Raw genomic sequence first — 26,588 nt, forward strand, 5'->3', positions numbered from 1 at the left:
GTTCTTCAAGCATTCATCATTGGAATCAGTTTCCAGTTCCCTCAGTGAGTCACCCTCTTATGGACATATGTAATATAACATGTTATATGGCACCCAGAACTAGGCATGCTATTCCTAGGGTTGCCATATTTCAAAAAGTGAAAATCTGGACGCTTTTTGAAATAGCTTTTGAGCTATTTCTAAGGAAATTCACCAAAATCTACTCTTCTGACAGTTTCCCAGACATTTAAGCAATTTCCGCCAGGATGCTGTCGCTGGCGACCGAATCCCAGCTATGTCCAGGAAATTCCGAACATATGGCAACCCTAGTTATTCCAGATGTTCCCTGACCAGTATAGAAGAGGATGGAACCATGTGCTCTGGACACTGGGATTCTGTTTATGCAGTCTAAGGTGGCATTTGCTTTTTTTAAAAAAAGCAGCTGCATCACACTGTTGGCCCATGTGCACATTGTGATCTACTAAGTCACCTAGATCATTTTCTTGTATGCTACTGCCAAACCAGACCTCCTCTGTCCTTTCTTCCCCCAATTGTTTTGAGTACCTAAATGCAGAACTTTACATCTCTGCTAAATTTCATCTTGTTGGTTTTAGTCCAGTGTTCTGTTCTGCCCAGTTTTTGTTCCATCCGCAGATTTGATGAACCACCTGCAGCAGCATCTAAATTATTTATATAAATGTTCAACTGCACAGGGCCATTCCACTTGAGATCTCTCTCCAGGTTTCTACAGAGCCTTTCATGAGCATATGTTGGGTATGGTTGCTCTACCAAGTTGTGAATCTATCCATAGCATCATCCAGCCCACAGGTCATCATCTACAGCTGAGATAAGGAACCTGTGGCCCTACATAGGTGGACTACAGCTCCTCTCATCTCTGGCCATTTCCTGTGCTCTCTGGAGTTGATGGGAGCTGGAATCTGATGAACTCTGGAGGACCATAGGTTCCCCATTCCTGATTTACAGCTTCAGTGGACTCAGCGGGATGGTGTATAGATACACACACACACACACACACACACACACACACACACACACACACACAAGTATCCTAATCAGAAGGAATAATAGTCATGAAAGTAATTGTAGTGACAGTAAAAATGTTATGACAACACTATTGTACTCCACATAGATGCAAACCTTCTCTCTTACACACACTGCATTTTTATTTCTGATGATAGCTAGTTAGATAGACAGACAAAATACAGAAATGTTTAATATATATTTTTCATTTAAAGCGAGTTTACATTAAATGGTCGCTGCCGTCAAGATAGTGCACTGCTAAAGTGCTCTTTTCCAAAGAATCTGGCCTGCAAGAGTCAGTCTATATGCTCAGGAAAAGAAGCAGACACAGTTCTGCCATTTTCTGGCCATTCTATTTCAGAAAGCAAGAGGTGTGATCAGACGTTTTATTGCTCCATCTCATAGAAAGCTCCCTAGACATAGGCAACTAAAACACTAGATTACAGGTGCAATCCTTATGCATACATCTGTGACAATGAGGCCCACTGAACTCAACAGAAGGTACTTCCAAGTAGACGTGCATAGGGTTGCAACACAGAACTCTTTTGTGACAGGAAACCCACCCACCTACCCCCTGCTTCTGAAAGGGTATTGTTCTGAAAGGGTTGTGCCACACAGTTTCTTTTTCCTGAATGTACTGTCTCAAGCAATCACTGTAAAATTCACTCATGTTGTATGACTGGTAAAGGTTGGTAAACAAAAAAATAAATAGCCCGTTGAAATTAGCCAGGAGTCTTTGCTGTAAAGGGGACCCCTGACCATTAGGTCCAGTCATGATCGACTCTGGGGTTGCTGCACTCATCTCGCTTTATTGGCCGAGGGAGCCAGCGTACAGCTTCCGGGTCATGTAGCCAGCATGACTAAGCCGCTTCTGGCGAACCAGAGCAGCGCATGGAAACACCGTTTACCTTCCCGCCGGAGCGGTATCTATTCATCTACTTGCACTTTGACGTGCTTTCAAACTGTTAGGTTGGCAGGAGCAGGGACCAAACAACGGGAGCTCACCCCGCTGCAGGGATTCGAACTGCCGAGCTTTTGATCGGCGAGTCCTAGGCTCTGTGGTTTAACCCACAGCGCCACCCACGTCCCTAATCTGTAATCTTAAATGTTGTTAAATAAAATAAATGATCATATGGATTCTTTTTAAGATTTCTGAGAATTCCTCATGAAACTGGATAAGTTTGAACATGCTTCTTTTATTTTATGGAGCTCCCTTCCATTTGAGACAGGCCCCATTTCTGTTGAGCTTCCAGGACCTCCTGAAACCTTTTTTTTTATTCCAGCAGGCATCTTAACTGATTTTATAGCTTTAGCTGATCCACACCTCCCACCAATGTAGTGCACTCTTTGTACATTGCATAGAGATGACTGTAATTAAGCAGTATATACATTGCCTAAATAAAATTAATTAAATAAATACAGTGTTTAACATAATCACAAACCAGTTCCAATGTACTGAAAGAGGAAATGTGATAACACAGGAGTGCATTTCAAGCACTTTCTATTGTTTTCTACAAAGTCAGGAAAAGAATACAGGTACAAAAGGAGTGCAGGGGGGAAGCCAAGACATGGTGTTACTTCTCCTCTGAAATTGGCCTTTTCCCAGTTTCTTCGTCATTAATCCAGCGGGTTGTACTTGGCTGCAGAGGTATAATAAAACCAACTGACTTTGATCTGTTAGATTTCACACTCGGAGCTTTTCTAGAATGCCTGGCTGTAGGAAAGAAGGAAAGATATGTGCCTGATTAGAAACACTACTACTACTACTACTACTACTACTACTACTACTACCACTACTACTTAATGCCAAAGTAGGCTTCTAAGTAGTAGTACAAAACCATTACACATGTATAAAAACCTGTTGCAATTATACTGTTATTAGGCAATGGAGGTGAAACAACATCAAAACACCATTGCATTGCCAAACTCACACACCAGCATCTGAACATAAGAACCTGAGAAGGGCCTGCTGGATCAAGAAGGCGATCTAGCTCACACAGCCTCCAACAAGATGCCTTTGGGAAACCCACAAGTAAGACCCAAGCAACAACAGCATTCTTCCCACCTGAAGTTTCCAGCAACTGCCCTTTTTCATTTTCAGCAAGAACGATTTTCCTGTCACTTACCAAAAATCATCTGGTGGCTAGGAGAAGGGTCAGGGTCAGCATGAAGGCCTATCAATGAATCTGAAATCTTCTCACTCAGAAAACATGTGGAGCTCAAACTGGACTAGTGTTGGGATAATTAGGCTCAGAGTTTTCCAACTTACCAGTAAGGGACCTGCACAACTTGGGTTTGGGGTTAGTCCCATCAGCCCCTTCTGATGAATAAGAATCATCTTTCTGCAATGAAGAAAGAACATAATTCACAGTCTGATCCTTTAACCATTTAGAAATAATAGACCCAAAATTATTGGAACTGAACATTGGAAAACACATTCAAAGTTTAAGAGAATAGGCTGAATATAGGGATGGATAAGCTCATCCTGTGTTAGGGGACTCAATTTTCCACCAGTCCCAACCAGTGTGACCAATAATAAGGGATGGTGGGAGTGTAATTCGGCAACATCTGAAGGGCCACAGGTTCCACATCCCCAGTGTAATATGCTTAAATGGGTCTGTTGTGCATCTACCTATACAGTTTTCATGCCTTCCTCTTAACCATACCCCACAGAAGACTCCAAGGGAACGTGCCAGCAATATGAAAGAACACATATTTGCATACCCATCAACATTTCTCCATCCTATTCCACCACCACCACCACCACCACCACCATCATATACCACCCATGAAACATTTTTTAAAAGTCCTATACAGGGCTGCCTTCAGATGTCTTCTAAAGGTTGTATAATTACTTATCTCCTTGGCTTGGGGGTCTCACAACTCCATACCCTCCACATTTCTCTGATGAAAATAGGGACGTCTGAAGGAAAAGCAGGACATTCTGGGATCAAATCAGAAACCAGGATGGTTTCTGTAAATCCAGGACTGTCCCTGGAAAATAGGGGTCCTTGGAAGGTCTGTATTTGCATAAAGAAACCCCTTTTAAAAAATCCAAACACCTTTTAATTGAAATGTACGCTGGGGACTTACTGTTGCAGGCTTTAAAACATTGTTTTTTTATTGCTTGTTTTATATGCTTTATGTGTATATTGTTTTATTCTGCTGATACTGCTTTTCCTGGTGATGTTAAAACTCTTCTAGATGTATTAAATGTGCGTGCACCCCAGGGAAGTCACTTTGGTGCTGCTAACACAGCAGTTTGACGTCACCCCCAGAGGCACACTCTGTTGTCTCTCGAGACAGATGGGTGTCCACAACAATAAATTTAGCATTATTAATTTCAATGCAAGACACACGGACTGTCTCAGGAGTGGGCCTGTTATTTCCATGGAGGCTGGCACCTCACACATTTTAGAACTCTAGAAAATCACCTCAGTCACTGAACCTGCATTGGACCAAAAGCCAATGTGCAGAGGCATACCTAGGGGTTAGCAAAACCAGCCCCTGCTGGAGACACAAGCCAAGGGGGACACACACAAAAATCAGCTATCAGACTAACAGTGTATGGCAAAAATGTGTGGCAACGAACTGCTGCCGTTGTGGCAAGATCAAACGTGACACAAAGGTGATGGGGGGCGGGGAGGTAATGCCAATACAGCTTCTTGCCAAGAGTGCAAGGGACCCTAGGTATGCCTCTGCCAATGTGTCAGGCATGACAACATGGGTACATCATCCAAACACTTTGCCCCATCCAGAATCTTAGCAGAGGTATGCACTGAAGTTTCAGTGTGTTTCCAAAGGCAGCCCTGTAAACAGCAAAATACAGTAGCCAAGTACGTCCATGGCTGGAAGTAAGGGTACACATGGATGGCTTTGGATTAGGTTCTAGCTTCCGGTAGGTTGGGGAGCTTGATTATCTATGGCAAGGATGGGGAACCTGTGTCCCTCCATAGGGCTGATGGGAGCAAAGTCCAATAAACATCTGGAGGCCCCTTCCAACTCCAGTATTCTACATTTGCCTGAAGATTACCATTAAGTTGGATCATACAAATAGCCATCTGTTACTCTCCCACCCAGCCTGTTTCCATTTATTTCCCTTTTTCGCCAAGATAAGGAAAGGACTTCTAAAAATACAGAAGACTCACAGTTTACGAGGAGTGATGTTTACAGATCATACATTTTTTAAGGTAATGCACAAAGTCCAATCTACCTTGGACACAGTTGTCCAACCTAATCTGGAAAGCAGCAGATTTGCCAATCCACACAAAATCGAACAGAAACTTGGCCTGTCTTTGCAGAGGTGTTCCTTGGCTCTGTGACGAGAAGCCGGTGGAGGGCTTGCTAGTCGAGAGACTCGTGCAAATGAGTGCCATGTCCTTTTGCTAAAGCACTAATCTGCATTCCTCAAGAACTATTGTTCCCACATTGAAAGCCTGAATATGCCTGCTATGTTTCTAAAGCAGAGTGTAAGCCTCTGATGGACGTGTGATCTGGCAGCTAGGCCCCAGAGTAAGGGCTGCCAAATAAGTCTGGATACTTCCCAATTCATTTTTTCCCCCATGTTGCTTTTGTTTCTTTTCACTTGTAAGAAGGGACCCTGTGCTCTTTGCCCATTGTTTTTCAATGTCTCTGCAATTGTAATTACAATAGGATTCATGGTTGTACAGAAGTTGAATGACTCCTGAGAAGGTCATCCAAATGAGGTCCCAAAAGGACTTTTATGGAGATACAATTGCAAAAAAATAAAACACACGCAAGGCACCATGCAGGGCAAAAGCCTTCCAAATCCTATTTTGATTGTTTCTGAGCAGCACACTCTGTGTATGTGTGTGCGTGTGTCTCTTCAAGCTGAAAAGGTCATCAAGGGTAGAAAGGATGTTCAAGCATTGGTCATTCTCCCCCTTCTTTCTTTAAGCTCCAGTTTGGGGAAGGACCATAGCTCAGTGGTAGAGTGCATGTTTTGCATGCAAAAGGTGCTATGTTCAATCTCCAGCATCTCCTACAAGGACTGTGACAGATCCCTGCCCAAAACCTTGGAGAGTCACTACTAGTCAGCATAGACAATACAAAGCTAGAGGGCCACTGGTGGGACCCAAAAAAGCAGCTTTATATATCCAGTGTAGATCTATTGGGAAACAGCCATAGCTCAGTGATAGAACCATTGCTGTGCACACAAGTTCCATCCTTGGCATCTTCAAGCAGAGCTGAAACCCTACAGAGTTGGCAATACTAGATGGACCAGTAGTCTGATTTAGTGTAAGGGGACCTTCCTATGCCTCTGTGTTTTCAATGGGCAAAATAATCAAACCTGAAGTTTATGGTGAAATGTATTTTATTTGTTGGATTTTTTATTTTTTTTAAAGCAACTGGTTTGCAGTGTTGGAGATTTCTAGCATTTGGATTCATTTGATGCAGTTTGACATAGTTAATGGCCTGCAAACTATTTGCTTGGTTATGTGATTCTTTTTAAAAACAACAACAACGCACACATTACTCCACTATATCATCCTTATCTTCAAGCTCTGTGGCAAAGGAAACAGGGACATTCCAGGATCAAATCAGAAGCAGGGATTGCTTTCATAATTCCGGGACTGTCACTGGAAAATCAGGACACTTGGAGGATATGTACTTTGGTTCCACACACCACCCCCGCTTCTTCTTCCTAGATACCTTTTTTTACTGACAAACTGGAACGTGTCCAGAGGAGGGCAACCAAAATGGTCAAAGGCCTGTAAACAATGCCTTATGAGGAACGGCTAAGGGAGCTGGGCATGTTTAGCCTGGAGAAGAGGAGGTTAAGGGGTGATATGATAGCCATGTTCAAATATATAAAAGGATGTCATATAGAGGAGGGAGAAAGGTTGTTTTCTGCTGCTCCAGAGAAGCGGACACGGAGCAATGGATCCAAACTACAAGAAAGAAGATTCCACCTAAACATTAGGAAGAACTTCCTGACAGTAAGAGCTGTTTGACAGTGGAATTTGCTGCCAAGGAGTGTGGTGGAGTCTCCTACTTTGGAGGTCTTTAAGCAGAGGCTTGACATCCATATGTCAGGAGTGCTCTGATGGTGTTTCCTGCTTGGCAGGGGGTTGGACTCGATGGCCCTTGTGGTCTCTTCCAACTCTATGATTCTATGATTCTATGTCCTTCAGCAAACGCTGGAGTTCCCACAATCCTGCTGATGCCTCCCTTTTGTTCATGGACCCTGCCACTTTGGTAACCTAAGCAGAAGCAGTCTTCTCTGAATATCAGAAATAGGATATCAAATAAACCTGTCCTATGTTATTTGTATGATTTCATTAAATTTGTATGTATAGATGGAATTGGTTTTGTGTGGTGGTAATAGTTTTAGCAATAAAAAAATGAATTATTCAACTTAGGACCCAAAAGCAGATATAATGCAGAAGGTGAGTCATTAGATCTCCTGGGCTTTACTGTTGTTGAGGGTTTTCTATAGATATACGGTAATTTAAAGGAGGAGGGAAACTCTGGTGTTGGTCAAAGAAGTGGCACTGGGAGAGTGATTGTTTTCTGTCATTTTCCTGACCTAAAGACCACACAGCTTCTGCAAACTTTCCTGGGGAGGGGGAATAGAGTTACCTTTTTGGCGCGTAATATATATTTTTTCCTAGTAGGAACAAAAGAAACATGAAGCCTTTGTTCAGTGGTGGAACACCTGCTCTGCATGCAGAAGGTTCAGTCCCTGACATCTCCAGGTAGAGCTGAGAATGGTTCCCTACCTGAAGCCCTGGAGAGCTACTACCAGTCAGTGTAGGCAATACTGACCTAGATGAACCAAGGGTTTAAGTCCTGGTTTAAGGCTTCCCATAGGCCTTTATTGGTTGTTCTCTGTGTGTTTTTTTCCTGGGGGGACGCAGGGGTACACGTACCCCTAAACATTTTGTGAATCTTTGTACTTTTGTCCATTTACAGTATTTATTTTTCCCAATTTGAACTATAAAATTGTGGTTTTTTATTTGAGTCAAAATGAGAGTACCCCTGAACATTTTTCTAGAAAAAAAGCACTGGTTGTTCTGCAATGTTTCCCAAAGTGAGAACATTATTGTTGTTTGGAAAGGCATTCTTGCACGACATCACAACCAAAGTGGACAAAAAATAAATAAATGGAAAATTTGCAGTACAGTCATACCTTGGGTTGAATATGCTTCATGTTGAGCGCGTTCGAGTTGCGCTCCATGGCAACCCGAAAGTAACGGAGCATGTTATTTTCGGGTTTCGCTGCTTGCGAATGCGCAGACGCTCAAAATGATGTCGCACGCATAAAATGTAGTAGTTTCACCAAGTCTGTCCACCCCCTTAAGCTTAAGTCCACACACGCACGCACACACATTTTAATAGGTTGGCCAGTCCTTTTAAATTTTTTATATAAAATAAGTATTGTTTCTTTATCTGTTCCATGTCCATGCACCATTCAGGGCAGCTTACAATAATTTAAAATCACAGTACAGCCAGAAATGACCGAGATAACAACTTCACAATAATTCACGATAAATAATTCACAAACACAAACCAAAATAAGGTGTTTCATTTCATTCTTCCAACTTTTTTTTAAACTACACATGACCCTCCTAACCATTATGTTTAATAGTTCACAATTTACAATTATTTCCCTATGGTTTTCCCAAGATTCTTTTTGTGTGTTTTTCTTCTTCTTGTAGACATAATAATTGTAATGGCACCATCTTGTGGTGAGAAGAAGACTAGCACCCCATGTGAAACAGGGCCTGGTTGTCACTGAAGAGTTATCATGGAGAGTTAGCCACACCGAAATATTGTGCTACATTCTCCTGAGACCAAATGAATAAACCTGTGTCTGGTTTGTATGACTGCAAACTACTGGTGAGTAGGGGGTGGGAAAAACATAACGGTATAGTCGTGTTATGAAAAGTAATATATCCCTGCACATACGAAAGAAGGTGTCAAGGCAAAGGCTTCTAGCCTAGCATTCATCCTTATGTGCCTAAGAGAACATGTTTTTCAGTACTAATTGTGTCAAGCAAATGCCTCATCAGCATGTGAGGTGGTTTGTGCTGGTTTGCCGCAAAGCTCACACAAGCCACTCTTGGGTTCCTATACCAATAATTAGGAACTACCACCACTTTGTAACTAAGCCAAGTTTTACTGCCTGTGCAATTTTCTGAAGCATATTAGTCTGACCTTTTGAGAAGTTTGTAAGTAAACTGTTTTTTTAACTTACCTGAGGTCTTTTCCTATGCTGATGAAAGAGGGGAACTTTGGAAAGAAATCTTTTAAGGGGATGCTTTGGGAGTCACTTTACTTCGCCGCATGTTTTTGTTACTACTATTTTAAATCTCTGCTGGAGAGCTTTATGCCTGTGTCTCTCTGTGGTCCTCAAGACTCTTCCCAGTCTACACAACCTACCCCCAGTCTGCACCCCTCAATGGCCCTTCTCCACGCCCTCCATAAGTGCCTTTGCTAAGCTCAAATGTGTCCCTGAACTGCAACAATGGCTTTTGCTTGCCTGTGTGGAGGACAGAGTACATGCAGAAACCTCTTGACTTTTGCATAGCTGCAATGTACAAAGGTAGGACGAACACTTGCTACTCTAGCTACTTTTGCCTCTGGCGCTGTGCACCACTGCCATGCAGCCCCTGTAAGGTTGTAAGGTGTCCATCAGGGCATGTGCCCCCCCCCCCGGATGAAAAAGGTTCCCCCACCTCTGCCATAAGGTCAGGAAGACTGAGAACTGTAACTGGAGTAAAAGCTTACTTTAAAAAGGTAAAGAGACCCCTGACCATTAGGTCCAGTCGTGGCCAACTCTGGGATTGGGGCACTCGCTTTACTGGCTGAGGGAGCTGGCGTACAGCTTCCGGGTCATGTGGCCAGCATGACTAAGCCGCATGACTAAGCCGCTTCTGGCGAACCAGAGCAGCCACGGAAATGCCGTTTACCTTCCCGCCAGAGTGGTACCTATTTATCTACTTGCACTTTGACATGCTTTCGAACTGCTAGGTTGGCAGAAGCAGGGACCGAGAAACAGGAGCTCACCCCGTTGTGGGGATTCGAACCGCCGACCTTCTGATCAGCAAGTCCTGGGCTCTGTGGTTTAACCCACAGCACCACCCACATCCCTTAAAGTTTACTTAATTTGAATCTGTTTCAATGCTCCACCCACCCCCAGTGCCCACCCTGGCTTGTACCTCTTTGCTCAAGCGGTCCGAGTCACTTCTGTTCATGTGGATCTGCCAGCTCTTGTGTCTGAGGATCAAGATCTCCTTTGCTTGCTCCACTGGTTCTGTTTCTCCAGGCAGAGTATGCCTGTTGTATGCCGGCACCTGGTAATATACAATGCAAGCAAGACATGTTAATTGTTAATGCTTCTTTCTTCTTTACCCAGCGGAGCCGACTCGTCTGTCCACTGTAGATTGGATCATTTATTATATGTTATATTTATATCCTGCTTTAGCTCTCCAAGAAGTTCAAGGCATGGCTGTCAGGACCCTTAGGCTATTTTCAGAGACCCTTTTCTGCAAGTCACTTCCAAGGGAGGTTCCAAAAGATTCCTGCATTGCAGGGGGTTGGACTAAATGACTCTTGTGGTCCCTTCCAGATCTATGATTCTATGCTGGTGCACCACAGTGGACAGCAACTGTGCTTGTGATAGTGGCAGCAGTAGATGCTGGTTCATTAATGTGAATGGAGCACTCCCCCCAAAACCTTAGTTTGCACTCTACCAGTCCCCACCTGTCTGCGTTCTTACTTACAACCTCTCCAGGGGGTGGCAACACTGCCTGTGACCCCTTTCTCCTCCTAGGTCTCAGTGTTAACCTTGGAGAACCCAGCAGGGAGGAGGATGAGGAGAAAACTGGAATTCATTGGCTCTGCCTATCAGTGGCTCTGGTGCCACCTACTGTTGGCTTCCCTGAATTCTACCCTACCAGTCCCAATGGGCACCAACCACCACTGAGCTGAAGTCAGCAGCAGCAGCTGTGGCGTCATTAGCATATGGTCGCATTATCTGAACCACCATTAAGTTTCTCACAGTTCCCTCAAATAATGCAACATTGGGGGGAAATGAATGGCACTTTAAGGCAATTATAGGAAATTAGCATTGGTGACTCAGACAGACCCAGCCACATTTTTGTTTACACAGCTATTGTTATCAACTAAAGAAAAAAAGCTCACGGTTCTCCTTGTTTTGTACAGGTTCCTTTCCAATATCTTCTGGATATCATCCACCACATCTAGATTGAGACTGTCCGAGTCATTGACTGTGGTGGGGTGTTTGTCATTGTTGCTACAGTGGGCGGGGAAGAGAGAAACAGAATATTATAAAGATGCTTTATATGAGGCAAGAGGGCAACCAGTTACTGACCTTCAAAATGGACATTAAAGCTGGAAGGAGAGAGCGAGTTCTGTTCTACTGCTGCATGATGCTTTGGAGGACACAGAGATAATACTCTTGTATTTCTGCACATACCCCTTTAAATTACATTTAAAGTGCATTCTTTTCCCCCACAGAATCCTGCGGGAACTACACCATTTATTAAAGTACAGTTCCCAGGGTTCTTTGGGGGAAGTAAAGGGGCCCCTGACCATTAGGTCCAGTCGTGGATGACTCTGGGGTTGCAGCGCTCATCTCGCTGTACTGGCCGAGAGTCAGCTTCCAGGTCGTGTAGCCAGCATGACTAAGCTGCTTCTGGCGAAACCAGAGCAGCGCACAGAAACGCTGTTTACCTTCCCGCCGGAGCAGTACCTATTTATCTACTTGCACTTTGGCGTGCTTTCGAACTGCTGGGTTGGCAGGAGCAGGGACCGAGCAACGGGAGCTCACCCCGTCGCGGGGATTCAAACCGCCGAACTTCTGATCAGCAAGCCCTAGGCTCTGTGGTTTAGCCTGCATTTAAATGCATGCTGTGTATATGCAGCCTTGCTACTGAAACAGGTTTTCTTTAAACATTGCACAGGAAGGTACTTTATACCAAGTCAGAGTTGTCGAGCACCTGTGAGTCTCCAACTGTAGCTCCTGTGGGTGTGATGCTATGCTTGGAAGTTCTCCTCTGGTGCCCACAAAGCCTCTAGAATTCCTTTCCCCGCATCATGAAGTGGTATGCCTTCTATTCCCTTGAGAAGTACACAGAGCTGAAGGAGGAAGCTGGAAAAGCAACACCCCTTCACAATCCTTCTTCAGCTCTGTGTATTTTTTTCAAAACTCAGGTTACTTCTACTGAAGTGTCCAGAGGGCATGGGGCTCATGACACCTGCTAACAAAATAATAAGCTGCTTGTTCCTTTTAACTGCAGGATTGAACCTCGGCTCATCCGCATTCAAGACATATTATCTACATCTAAACTGTGTTCTCTCCCCAACATTTCACACAGAAGGGATGCTTGAGGCATTCGATCTTTCTCAATTTCAACACAAACCAATCTGATTTGTACCTCTGGGACTCATGTGTGGGTTGCAACATAGCTGTCTATTGGCATTTGTACTTTGCCAAACACTGCAGCACAGTTCTCAACTCAAAACACATATCAAAGTACATTTTTTAATGCAGTGTTTTGAGAGAAAAGTAGGTATTTAAATATGAATTTCTCTCCAGAGTTATTTTCAATCACCCTTTAATGCAGAAACAGGACATTGGAACATGGGAAGCTGCCTTATACTGAGTCAGACCATTGGTCCATCTTGTCTATACTGACTGTTGTTGTTGTTGTTGTTAAAATCCACTTACAGCAATGAGCTATGGGTTGGACCACAAATGAGCTGCCCTGCTTCAGCTAGCTCAATGGCATGTTTCCTCTCCAGCTTCTCATATAGGAGCACAATGCTCGATTTGGGCTGCACATATTCCCGGAGCAAAAATTTCTGGAGATATTTGCTATTGAAGTATTCCAATCTGTCCAGGGAATTTGGGAGGGAGGGAAGGAGAGAGAGAGAGAGAGAGAGAGAGAGAGAGAGAGAGAGAGAGAATATTAAGCTTTATTTCTGTCCATACAATGATCTCAGCGAAGATTACCATGAAGGAACTGGAATTCGGGTCGCTAAAATACTTCTGAAAGCCCTGCTCCTGCACTCTTTATATGCGCACTAACGATGTACGATAATTAAGTGTCTGAGGCATAGAGACACTATATCAAAATCACAGAGCGAAATTGATTATAAATAATGAAATAACAAAGGTTTTAAAATAATGAAAGGGACTAGGGAAGGTTGCCCATTGTCATCTCTTCTGTTTATTATGGTGTTAGAATCACTGGCAATTGCAATAAGAAAAGACGCAGAAATAAAAGGAATAGTAGTAGGAAGTAAATCTTACAAAATAAAGGCCTTTGCGGATGAGCTTAGAATAACTACCGAAAACCCAACAGATAGTTTACCAAATTTTTTAGAAAGAATTTATGAATTTGGGAAGGTGGCGGGATTTAAAATAAATATAAATAAAAACAAAGTGTTGGCAAAAAATATGCAAGGACAGGTGAAAGAAGAATTGCAAATAATTCCGGGTCTGACAATAGTTAACGAGGTCAAATACTTGGGAATTTGGTTTACAATTAAAAATAGCAATTTATTCAACAATAATTATACAAAGATATGGAAGGAAATTAAAAAGGATTTAGAAATATGGAACAGGCTGAACCTGTCGCTTTGGTGGAGAGTATCCACAGTAAAAATGAATGTATTCCCAAAGATGATGTTCATGTTTCAGATGAACCCAGTGATAGGGGGAATGGGAAGCTTCAAGACATGGCAGAAAGACATATCAAGGTTTATCTGACAGTGCAAAAATCCTAGAATTAAACACAAATTATTAATAAACAATAAGAAGAGAGGGGGATTTACACTGCCACATCTGAAACTTTATTATGAATCAGCTTGCTTATGTTGGCTAAAAGAATGGATGACATTGCAGAACTCAGATTTACTAGATTTGGAAGGTTTTGATAATTGCTTTGGGTGGCATGCCTACCTGGGATATGAAAAAGTTAAAACTCATAGAGGCTTCCTGCATCATATCATAAGGAAGCCACTATATAAGGTATGGGGAAAGTATAAAGATTTATTGGAACCCAAAACTCCCTGGTGGCTATCCCCTTTGGAGGCCATTGCAGTGAAAAGGAAAAAAAAATGGAAACAAACTGGGCCACGTACCAAGACCTATTAAAAGAAGAAGATAACCAATTGAACATGAAAAAATTCGGAAAAATCAGACATCACCTAATGGACTGACTATAAACCAATTAAATGAGGTTTTTAAGACAGATAGAAAAAAAGGTTTGCAGCAGAAGAATCAAAATAAGATAAAGAATTAATACAAAATAAGAAAAGAGTAATATCTAGAATGTATAAGCTTCTTTTAGAGTGGAAGGTGAAAGATGAAGAGGTGAAGGAAGTAATGATGAAGTGGGCAAAAGAGTTTGGTAAGAATATCCAATTGTCGGCATGGAAAAGATTATGGAACAAAGAATGGAAATTTATGGCCTGTTACACACTAAAGGAAAATTTCTTGAAGATGTTCTGTAGGTGGTATATAACTCCCAGCAAACTGGCCAAAATGTATAAAATGAGAACTAATACTTGCTGGAGGTGTAAACAGGCAGAAGGGACATTGTTTCATATGTGGTGGGGCTGCAAAAAAATAAGCATTTCTGGGATATTATTTATGAGGAATTGGAAAAAATGTTTAAGCAAAATTTTATAAATAAACCAGAGGCCTTCCTCTTGGGCATTTTAGATTCAGATATTCCAAATGAAAAAAGGAGAATATCTGAATATATATGCTACAACAGCAGCGAGAATACTGATTGCCCAAAAATGGAAAGGAGAATTGGTACCAAAAAAAGAGGAATGACAGGATAAATTATTGGAATATCTAGAATTGGCTAGAAAGGGACGCAGGTGGCGCTGTAGGTTAAACCACTGAGCCTAGGACTTGCTGATCAGAAGGTCGGTGGTTCAAATCCCCACAACAGGGTGAGCTCCCATTGCTCGGTCCCTGCTCCTGCCAACCTAGCAGTTCGAAAGCACGTCAAAGTGCAAGTAGATAAATAGGTAGGAAGGTAAACGGTGTTTCCGTGCGCTGCTCTGGTTCACCAGAAGCGGCTTAGTCATGCTGGCCACATGACCCGGAAGCTGTACACCAGCTCCCTCAGCCAATAAAGTGAGATGAGAACCGCAACCCCAGAGTCGTCTGCGACTGCACCTAATGGTCAACGGTCCCTTTACCAAGAATTGGCTAAAATGACAGAGACAATTAGGAGACAGCCAAACCAAAAGTTCAAAAAGGAGTGGGAAACTTATAGAGAATATTTTTTAAAAAGCATTATCCCCATGTCAAAATCTGGACGTTTGATTAAATTTCACAAATTACAAGACAGATTCTAAGTATAGCATACAGATAACAGAGGAAATGGGGAAATGACCAAAGAAGCAGATTAACAAAAAGATAAGACAGACCCACATTGAGGAAGACGGAAGTCTGTTGGGAAAGCTAAGTAATTGGAAATCAAGAATATGGTGGCATAAGCACATGATTTTATGCAGCTATTTGGATGTGATTGTTTTGTGTCTGTTTTGGAACAAGTTCTGTAAGTAAAGCTTATGGATAGGAGGTGTACCTGGGAATGCCCAAGACCCGGAAGTCTTTGGCAGGCAGGTTAGTTACTCTAGAACAGTGTTTCCCAACCTTTTTTGGGCAAAGGCACACTTGTTTCATGAAAAAAATCTCGAGGCACACCACCATGCCAGATGGGGAAAGGTCACTTTTTACTTATGTAAAAAAAAATTAAAAAATAGTAACAGCATAGAAGGTAATGGTTAGGCTAGCATCCCTCTTCCAAATATGCTAGGTTTTTATTTGCAGGGACTGTTCTACATGGGAAAGCATTCAGCACTGTCATTCTCCCATCTGCCATCTGAATTGGTACTATTCTGGGTCAACTTACTCTGCTGCATGTGTAGATGAAAATGGCACCAAGTGTGGGGGAGGGGGCAGAACAGGTTTCAGATACAGGATATTAAGCATACACGTACTTCAGATTGAACTGGTTGCTTGCTTTGCAAGTTTTCATTTCCCAAATGACTGCCTTGGCAAGCGCAATACCTACCAGGCTCAACGCCAGTCTCGCGCTGCCGCTTCCCACACTCTCAAGGACCCGGGAGGAGGAAGGCGTGAAGGCAATCCCGAAGGCCTGAAAACCTCGCGCATGCGCAGGCCTTCCGCCTGCGACAGCCCAGTAGGCCGGCCGAAGCGAGCGGCGATGGGATGTGGGAGGGAGCTCGCTCGCCGCCCCGCGTGTGCCTATGTGGGGCACGTTACAGCCCCGTGACGTCAGCGCCACGCAGGCAGCCAGGCAGGCAGACGGCGAGAGCCCCACGCTGGGCGGCCTCTCCTCGCCGCCGCCGCCCCACCTCTCGCCGCCCGACTCACCCGCCTCCCTCCCACGGCACACCAGGCAACGTCTCGCGGCACACTAGTGTGCCGCGGAACACCGGTTGGGAAACACTGCTCTAGAACATGCATGGCAAAACCTAGCCCTCCAGATGTTTTGGGACTACAACTCCCACCATCCCTAGCTAACAGGACCAGTGGTCAGGGATGATGGGAACTGTAGTCCCAAAACAGCTGGAGGGCCAAGTTTGGCCATGCCTGCTGCAGAAGGTGCTGGAGGAACAGTTGGTTTCCACTTGAACCCAAGCCCTTCCCTCCCTCCCAGGCTCAAGAAACCAAAGTGGCAAGGAGCAACACAGGCTGGCAAGCTGCATTCCTTTTTGGGCAACCTTCCAAGGGCCACATGCCAGTGTTGGGTGCGACCAGAGGCAAAGAGTGGACAGAGCAAAAAATGAGAATTTCACCTATGTGCAGAAGGCTAATTTCTTTGTCCATACATTCCTCTATACCCTCCATTCAGGCCAGCAAGAAGTGTTACCAGAATTCAATGACACATCCCAGCCAGGCAAAAACACTCAGGGAGGTGGACCTGAAGGACAGCTCAGGCTCTTAATCTCAGGGTTGTGGGTTCAAGCCTCACATTAGGCAAAAGATTCCTGCATTGCAGGGGGGTGGGCTAGATGTCCCTCATGGTCCCTTCCAACTCTATAAAACTGTGATTCTGTGATTAAGTAGGCCTGGTGAGGGGCATGGTCTAGGAAAGAGGGTGTGGCTGAAAATAGGGTGTGGCCAAGGGAGGTTCACATGGGGTCAAACAGAGAGAAACCTGGAGGGACATATTTGATCCCCATGCATGCAGTCCTCCTCCCTTGTTTAAAAGGAATTAGTTCTCCTAAACCCAGTGAAGGAAATTGGTATTTTATCCTGAAAGTGTGGCAGAAACCCATCTGCAATAACCATCTTGGCTTTGAAGAATCTTCTTTACTGACTCTTTGATGGTGCCACTGTGAAAAATGTTCTAATGCTCAGAGGGTGAGCAACACCTAGCAATGGGGAAACTCTTTTCTTTTGTAAAGAAACTTATCTTCCAAACAATCGAGTCTTGTGTTTCATGTTGAAAGAAAAAGAGGAAGAAAAGGGAAAAGCTGTCCCATTTTGTGGTGCAGCCATCAAGCAGTGCTGAGCCACCCCTAGTAGGGACTTTGTGAAAACAGAAATCAGGCTTGTGAGTTTTATTTCTTACACTTACACATGTAGAGACTTGTATTGTTATCAAATCCTTACTTGTCTTTCCAATAATACTGTCCCCAGTGTCCTGATATATCTTCTATGCCAGCCAACAAATGATCCAAGAACTAAATGAGAGAGAGAGAGAAAGAATTTTGCTACATAAACTGTGTTGCTGTTGCATAAAGTATGCACTCTAAGAGACAGCAAGAAAACATCAGCCCACAGACAAAACAACACCACATTTTTGGCAAAGGAGACAACTGCAATTTTAAAAAAAGGAAAATTGTCTATATCGTTTCCCATTTAATCTTCCACTGGTAGATATCTTCTCAACTGCCTTTCCTTAAAATGCTCAATTTTGTGCACTTATTAAATATATAAAAAACTGGTGGTGGGAGAGGGAAACAAACATAACAAAAAGCACTACATCAGTTAGAGTGTTGTAAACATCCTGTTCTGGAATGTCATACCATAATCACCAGTTAAGACCTTGAATTAAGAGTTTACTTTGAATGTGACACATACTCAGCTGCCATGTATGCAGGGTCCCCACCCCACCCTCAGGAAATGCCAGGGATGGGCTCCGGTGGAACAGCAGCTGCTATGCATGCAGAAGGTCCCAGGTTAAATCCCTGGCATCTCCAGGTGAGGCAACCACCCCAGGTGGCAGGATCCACAGGGGCAGCATATCCTGATGCTGATTTTTAGTCCCGTTCCACCCCTTGTTTCTCGTGTAGATATTAACTCGGCCCTTCTTCCCTGGAGGTAGGGGGGCCACCATTTTGGGGTTAACCTCAGGCACCAAAAACTATTGGGCAGGTCCTGTCACTGCCTCTCAGCCTAACCTATTTCACAGGGTTGGTGTGAGGATTAAATTAGGAGGCTGAGAACCATGTACTCCACCTTGAGCTCCTTCTGGGGAAAGGGTGGGATAAAAATGCAATACATAAATAAAAATTACTATTACACGTACATTTACTATTATACAGTGGTGCCCCGCAAGATGAATGCCTCGCAAGACGGAAAACTCGCTAGACAAAAGTTTTACGTTTTGGAGGTGCTTTGCAAAACGAATCTCCTATGGGCTTGCTTCGCAAGACGAAAATGTCTTGCGAGTTCCTGCGGGGTTTTTTCCCTCCCCCCCTTTTCTAAGCCGCTAAGCCGCTTATCCGCTAAGCCGCTAATAGCGCTAATAGCGCTAATCTGCTAATCCGCCAATGGGCTTGCTTTGCAAGATGAAAAAACCTCTAGACGAAGAGACTCTCATAACGGATTCTTTTCGTCTTGCGAGGCACCACTGTATTTTCTTTCAAGGAGCTCAATGTGGCATAAATACATAAAGCCTTGCTGGAGCAGACTAAACACCTATTTAGTCCAGGTTCTGGTTCTCACAGTAGAAGCCTGATACCTGGAACACGAGCACAACAGCACTCTTTCCCAACTTATGCACCCCATTCATTAATATCCAGAGGCATACTGTCTCCAGGAGTGGGGAGAGTACTCAGCTATCATGACTGGTAGCCACTAGCCCTCTTCCAAACATCCTTGCTTTCCCAGAGAGGAGAACTTACCCGAATATGAATTTGTTCTCCCACGGTGGGAGCACTTTCTTGCTCTCTGGTGACGTCTAACAAGTCAACGAGAGGACGGATGGTCATGCCCTGCCGTAGAGTACAAGAATGAGAAAGAGAGAGAGAGAGAGAGAATTTGCAGATTTCATTCAAAATCTGTATCAATCACAGGGCAAATCATTCTCTCTGTTTGATGTTCAGGTGTGTGTGCTGTTGCTTATGGAGCCAACTGACACCATCCACAAGAGGAACCTGTCAGTGGGCTCTGAAAACTACAATGTTTACAAGTAATATAGAAGATCTTGTGGTGGGGATGGAATCCTAAGGTGTGGAAGAAACACAAAAACAGGCAAATGAGTGAAGTGATGGACATGAGGCAGAAGTTGATAATGCAGGTGAGCTGCGCACAGGTGAGCTGAAAGCGAGCTGCTGGCCAGCCCTGTGGAGCCTCCTTTTATTGAGACAAATATGCAAACCAGGCAGATACATTTTGGGCTGTGACCTTTACACATCTTCTGGTCCCGAGATCGTGGGGTGGTACAAAGTTATTTTGGCACCTGTTTCCACTGCGTCATTTTCCCCTTGCACAGTGTATGACAGAGACAAAAGGTATCAGAGACAAAGGTTACAGACAGGACATCGCAGACTACTGAAACCGCAAAAGGTTACACAGAGGCAACAATGTTCAGACAGCTGTGGCTTTGTCTGTGAGGGGTGTGAGTGCTCCGCACCCCAAGGTCACGCTGAGGCTGCCTGCAGGTGGGGAGTGTGCTCCCTCTGGACCCCACTCCCCACTCCGCGATCATCCCTACAAATGAGGGCTGACCATGCTTGGTTATAGAATGCAGCTGACTTCGGGGAAGGAGGGCAGAAAGCCCGAGGTTTAGGGGTTTGGAATGGAGCATTCAGTAAGGAGGCATGGCTGGTTGGCAGGCACACCAAGCAGGAGAATTTAACACTACAACGTTTTGTTGCAGGTTCCACTTAATGGCTTTCTAGTCATCTTTTGGAGGTTTTGACCACTAAAGGAGGTCATGAGGTTCAACAAGGAATGAAACTGTGGGCCAAATCTAGATGCAACACGAATGCGTCTTTACATTTAACGTGCAGGATTCAGTAATGTAAACTGAACCATCTGGGATGGTGAACTTTATTGGCAATGTAGCAGGTACAGAGATGGGGTTTAAGACTTCTCACTCCTGCTATAGTCATGAGGAGATATTTGCACTTGGAAGAAAACCCTGCTCTCACCAGCTAAAGAATGAGGTTTTTCCCCCCTAGGATCACAGCAGGGAAGGAGAGCTTTTGGGGGTTCTCCTCTCAATATAATAAAATGAATTTATTAGAGCAAAATTACATTTTTTCTTTACAAACCGCAGGTGCCCTTTTGAGATGCTGAAGGAGGCAGAATATTTAACAAACAAAATTGATCACTCATAGTCAGAAGGTAAGGCCAGCCTTCATATTTTCTTCCTGCTTTCTTAAAGGTAAAGGTAAAGGAACCCCTGACCATTAGATCCAGTCGCAGACGACTCTGGGGTTGCAGTTCTCATCTCACTTTATTGGCTGAGGGAGCTGGTGTACAGCTTCCGGGTCATGTGGCCAGCATGACTAAGCCGCTTCTGGTGAACCAGAGCAGCACACGGAAACACCGTTTACCTTCCTACCTATTTATCTACTTGCACTTTGACGTGCTTAATATGCCAGAACTAAAATAGCCTCAAAAAAAATAAACACGTCTATCCTTAATTTGCACCCTCATCAGTTAAAATGGGCTGCTACTATTTTTCTTTTACTGTTTTTATTTATTTTGAGAAATGGTAAAGAAGTGATCTCGAACACTTTGGCCTATGGACACTGAATTTAAGTCAGATTCCTCCCCCCCCCCTCCAAGAAGTGTGATTTGCCAAATCTTGGAATACCAATAGAATGTAGGGTTTCCATTTATTATGTTCACAAGCGAAGAGTCATCACTGTATGGCCCATTTTACAGTGATTTATTACACATGACATTAATGTGAATTCAAATTTAACATGCAGGTTTCAAACAGCATTAGCTTGGGCTGGGGATGGTAGCCATTGGGATTTCAGCAGGCAGGAATCCGCCCAGCACTCATGGGAAATTGTTGCATGATAAAAGTCTGTAATTTTATCAGGACAAGTTATTTGTTATTTACCGTTGTAACAATTGTTTTCTCAAAATTTGCTTTGCTTTAATTTTAAATTTTATACAAACACTTTGGCTCAGGAGCATTAGGTACCACAGCTCTGGGCGCCTGTCTGGTTTTAGTACAGCTTTTGCATTCTTTTTTGAAGTGAATTTTTTAAAAATAGTTTTGCTTTAGACCATGGAACCCTTTGTAATTGTACGCCACACATTCCTATGTTTAAAATTACATAGTTGCATCCTATATTTCTTTATTGACAGCTGTGACAACTAATCTTATTTATTTATTTATTTAAAAAACCTATTTTTTCCTTTCATTTCTTTGTTCTGTACCTGCCTGTCATTATTGAAACTCAGTAGAATAAAGTACAGTAAAATAGGAATATGTGCATAGCTTCACAAACTTAAGCTTAACTGGAAATGCAGCTCATCCCATAAGGGATATCCATATTAATGGTGGTGCTGTTGCTGTTGTTGCATAGATTTATAACAAGTCTATATAACAGTAACAGCATCATTGTCTGGAATGAATTTCTGATGTCTATGGCCCCCTTTTTGTTTCTGCTTCAGAATATCATACCTGTTCTCTGTTACTAGTTTGCTTTACACTTGACTTTGTATTTTAATAAAATAAAATATATATTTTAAAAAACCCAATAAAGATATTAGGGGGAAAACTATCCAGTACCCAGTTCCAACTTTCCTGTTTCAAGATGGATATTTAAAAATATGTTTAGGGCCCACATGTGCTATAATTAAGGATGTAGTTTAGCCACAAGATGGCAGTGCAAGGCAAATATAGATATTATATCTGTTTTACAGTATACTGTATGCTGTTCCCCCCTCCACCCACCCCCCTCCACCCCATTAAGGGCACATGATGCCACAATAAGACACGAGTTGAGCAAAGTTTCTTAGAATCATTGAATCCTGCTCAGGGGTTTACAAGTATGTCTGCCAACAGCATCCAGAAATTTAATTCTGGTGAAATTCTCAATATCCTCTGCTGTAGGAGTGGCAAACCTAGGGCTGCCATACATTTCACAGGCGGAATTGATGTTTTATTGGTGTTTTGGGGGAAAAATAATAATTGGGGTCTTCCTTTTTGAAATACGGCAAGCCTAGACTATCTCTTGAAAAGCCATAGGTAATATGGGGAAGCAGAGTGCAATAGTTTCAAATGTGCACCAGCTGGTACACATTTGCACGTTTTCAGGCATTCTCTCAAGCTAGTCAATTTCCTCGCCTGTGGATCGGCTGAGATGAGAGGCAAAAGCAGCCCACCTTTGCTGCTGGCTTTTGGAAAGTGGCAATGGAGGCAGGGGGCACCTCAGTCCTTGCCTAAGCATAGGAACCCCTGGAGTCTTTCACTGGCAGGAGAATGGGGTAGCACACAATAATATGCACAGCTGCTGACGAAGTAGCAATGCCAACTGATGCCAGCAGCCCATGCAAGCACACAAATGCATGGTGCTGACTAAAAATGCCCTGTGCCTCCAGTGTTGACTCCTTCACAACATTTGTCCCCTTTTTATTCCAGCAAGCCTAACATGACTTATAATTTACCATATTTTTTGCTCTATAAGCCACTTTTTCCCTCCTAAAAAGTAAGGGGAAATGTGTGTGCATCTTATGGGGCGAATGCAGGCTGCGCAGCTATCCCAGAAGCCAGAACAACAAGAGAGATCGCTGCTTTCTGAGATCCAGAATGTTTTTTTTCTCTCCTTGTTTTCCTCCTCCAAAAACTAGGTGCGTCTTATGGTGTGGTGTGTCTTATAGGGCAGAAAATACGGTAGTTTTCCGTTTTAAACTTGGTTGATTTTGCTTGTTTTGTTGATTACTATTTTACATTATTTTAAGCACACCACTTAGAGATTTGATTTAATTTTCATTAAGCAGTTTTTGAATTGCTCTAAATAAATAATCGTGTATGTTGAGAGAGTGTCCAGAATCAGATCTGTGTGAAAATTTCATGTAAGGACGTCTTCAGAATAGTAGTTTACAAGTCTACGAGAAAACTACAATAGTAGTTAACAAATCTACTCAGAGGAGAATTACAGCGACAGCCTTCATTTTACCTGTACAAACACAGTGAAGAGGATCACAACAGTGGTTGCTGCAATGAAGAGCTTCTTTCTCGGATAGTCAGGAAGCAAGAAAACCAGGGAGAAACAGATGGCTCCTCTAAGGCCCCCATAGGCAATAATGAACTGGTCCTTGGGTGTAACGGTGTTGACATGTGATCTGTTTATGATGAAAGTCAGGACAAGAACTCCTAAAACAGATGAAGTAAGTTAGCAAGTTATCAGGAGTGAAAGGAAATTAAGCTGGTAATTGTGAAGTCTAGGCATCATCTACTCTGTACTCATCACATGTAGAGTTGCTTATGTTCCCTGCAGTTTGTCTTCTGCTGAAAACTACATTACATTAGTTATGCAACTGATGGAATTAACAGCATCGTCATTGTATTATTCCATCCCATGAATTTCAATGCAAAGGAAACACAATCCAAATGGTGGGAGGAAATCAATTACGGTACATATTGTTTGCAGACTGAAAGCAACAACAGTCCATTCTGGACCCTTTTTTTTTGCGGGAAATTCTCTTATCCCAGCATTGCTTCCCGCTGCTATCCTGGATTGTTAGATACCCCGTAGACTGTCCCCAGGACAGGTGAGACTGCTGACCCCTTATTTTCAAATCTGAAAGTTGACAGCTATGTTCTGGACATGGGACAAATAAGAAAACATAAGCAGTTTCTACTTCTGTTTCCATTGGAATTCTCCAACATCCCTAGTAAAGGCCAATCCCAATGCTCTGTAATGACTCTAGCAGTGACACAGGGGACAAGAGGCTAGTGATGGAGACCAAGAAGGCAGTACACACAAGACTCAACACAGAGTACAGGCCCAACACTAATGGACAATCCCCAGGCATGAAAGCCCTGAAGCTGGACCTCCAAATCCATCAGGGGGTTAACAGTCTCATTCCTAAAAGCCACACACTCCACCAACCTTGCTCGCTGACACAGAAAACATAACCAGTGAAAAAATATTCGGACAGGCAGCAACATGCTGGACTGCAACTTTAAGGCTCTGCATTTCTCAGAAAGGAAGTGGAGCCACAGGAGATGACTATGAAAGGGCCCAGTGGCACTTGAGTGCTTGCTGGAGGAAGTCATCTGCTGCCCCTAGGCCCTGTTTAGGGGCCTTAGAGACCTCCCTCTGGACATTCTTTTTCTTTATTGCAAAGCTTGACTGGGGAAGGAACACCAGGGCTGGTGGAGAGGATATTTAATCCTTTCTTCCTCTACCACTTCTCCAGTCTAAGCATCTCCCCAAAAGCTGCTATTAACTGTTAAAAATACAAACACATACACATATATATGCACTATGCTTGCATTCTTCTTCCCAGCAGAACAAATAGCACTGGTGATGGGTAGATACAGGGATGCATATATAAACACTGTGCAATTGTGATCAGACCCATGCATGAACTTATACCATCTTTCAAGGGCTCTATACCTAGTGCTCTCCAAAGGAGACAGAAAATGACTGTGAAGCAAATGTACGACCAACTCCACTCATGATTGTCACCGATGGTGGAGACTCCTAGGAAGATGAAGATGAGGGTGTCACTAACACTGCTCCACATCTTCATGAAGTATTTAATGGTCGTGTGGGACTTCAGAGAAATGTTGGCCTCCACATAACGTTTCATGCCCATTGCGCATGCAATAATTCTGAAAGAGAAAATAAAAGAAAGTGCCGCACACTTTTCCACTTCAGGCAGCAGTGGGGAATCTCCAGCCCACAGAAAGCCACCAAACCACACAGGGGGGCTTTACAAGTGCCAACAATCATCCGATTGCCACTTGCAAAGTCTTGTGCCTTTGCATGTTCTGCTGTGATTGCTGGCACTCACAAAGGCATAGGGCTTTGCAAGGGCCAACAGTCAGCTGATCAACGGAGCCTTGCAAAGCTCTGTGCCTTTGCCTGTGTGGTTTGATTTCATACAAGGGTTTTCAGCCCTACCTAGAAATGCTGGAAATTGAACCTGGAGTCTTCTGCATGCAAGGCAGATGATCTGCCACAGAACAATGGCTCTTCCCATTCCTTCCCCTTTCCAAACCACAAATCATAATGGAATACATGGACTGAGGGCTTATCTACCTCTTTTCGGGCATTTTAAGGCCTGCACTTTAAAGCTCTGTGTCTGAGTGCCCCTTTAATTTTTGCTCCAGACATGTCCCCGCAAAAACTTGCTCTCTAAAGCTGAATCAGAGCAAACAGCTATTTGGGTTTTCCACAGATTGCTATTTTCTTCAGTTCAGCTTTAAAGAGCAGGTTTTCATAAGGTAAGCTCTGGAGTAATTAAAGGGGTGCTCGGACATGGAGCTTTAGAGCACAAGCTGGAAAGCGCAGAGGAAAGGTAAGTGTGGATAAGCCCTGACAGATTACATTTGAAAGAAATCACATCCCAATTTCTGCCTGTTCATATAGCTACAACAAATAGGTTTTTGTCCCTGGGCTAATTTCCCATAACTTTCTGTTTACCACACTGATTTCCGTTGCCACCACCCTCATAATCCTAACCACAATGCCGATACTTCTGAAAGCTTGCACTTTAGGCCCAGTTTGGTTCAACACTGAGCCATGCAAGCGTGAAATACTGTGAAGTCCCTCAATCGACTTACGCCACAATACCGGACAGGTGGAACATTTCTGCTGTGAGATAGGACAGGTAACTGTAGAGGAAGACAAAAAGGGGCTCAATCACACGAATATTTTTGGTGAATCGTGTGGTAAAGGCAGCTATCATGCCAAACAGGAGGCCCACCAGGACCCCGCCAATTCCGACCACAAAAAACTTCCCAATTCCTGCGAACACATCCGCTGTTTTAATTGACGGCATTTCACAGTAGGACCTGAACAGCTTATACAAGACCTAAGAAGAAGACAGAAATGAACAAAACAGAAAGGTTTTAATGGAGAGAGAGAGAGAGAGAGAGAGAGAGAGAGAGATCTTTACAAGGTAGGATCCCCATGTGGTGGAACATGGGGCAAATTAATCTTCTCTATTTTTGCTTATTATTCTGGTCCTTTCACCTTTGGTCTAAGCAGGATTACTGAAACCATAGGAGTGTTGCATTTATCTTTTGCATTTCTGGCATGGCAGAACCCAGCATGGAGCATACAGACTTTCCCAAAGGTCTCCCATCTAG

At 43.4% G+C, this 26,588-nt stretch overlaps 1 protein-coding gene across 1 annotated transcript in view; it reads right to left on the reverse strand.

Moving 5' to 3' along the window:
• Positions 1–2,081: 2,081 nt before the first annotated feature.
• Positions 2,082–26,588, reverse strand: part of LOC310698028 (sodium/hydrogen exchanger 2-like) — a 31,028-nt gene continuing 6,521 nt past the window's right edge. The window contains exons 3-12 of the mRNA XM_083484739.1: positions 26,061–26,311; positions 24,889–25,106; positions 23,443–23,639; positions 19,198–19,287; positions 17,681–17,751; positions 12,740–12,904; positions 11,191–11,302; positions 10,206–10,340; positions 3,290–3,362; positions 2,082–2,734 (exon numbers count right to left, since the gene is read on the reverse strand). Of these exons, the coding sequence (XP_083340865.1) occupies positions 2,595–2,734; positions 3,290–3,362; positions 10,206–10,340; positions 11,191–11,302; positions 12,740–12,904; positions 17,681–17,751; positions 19,198–19,287; positions 23,443–23,639; positions 24,889–25,106; positions 26,061–26,311 (1,452 nt within the window). The 3' untranslated portion in view covers positions 2,082–2,594. The remainder of the gene's footprint in view (positions 2,735–3,289; positions 3,363–10,205; positions 10,341–11,190; positions 11,303–12,739; positions 12,905–17,680; positions 17,752–19,197; positions 19,288–23,442; positions 23,640–24,888; positions 25,107–26,060; positions 26,312–26,588) is intronic.

Source organism: Podarcis liolepis, assembly GCF_965112155.1.
Source record: "Podarcis liolepis genome assembly, chromosome: Z".
NCBI lineage: Eukaryota > Metazoa > Chordata > Lepidosauria > Squamata > Lacertidae > Podarcis > Podarcis liolepis.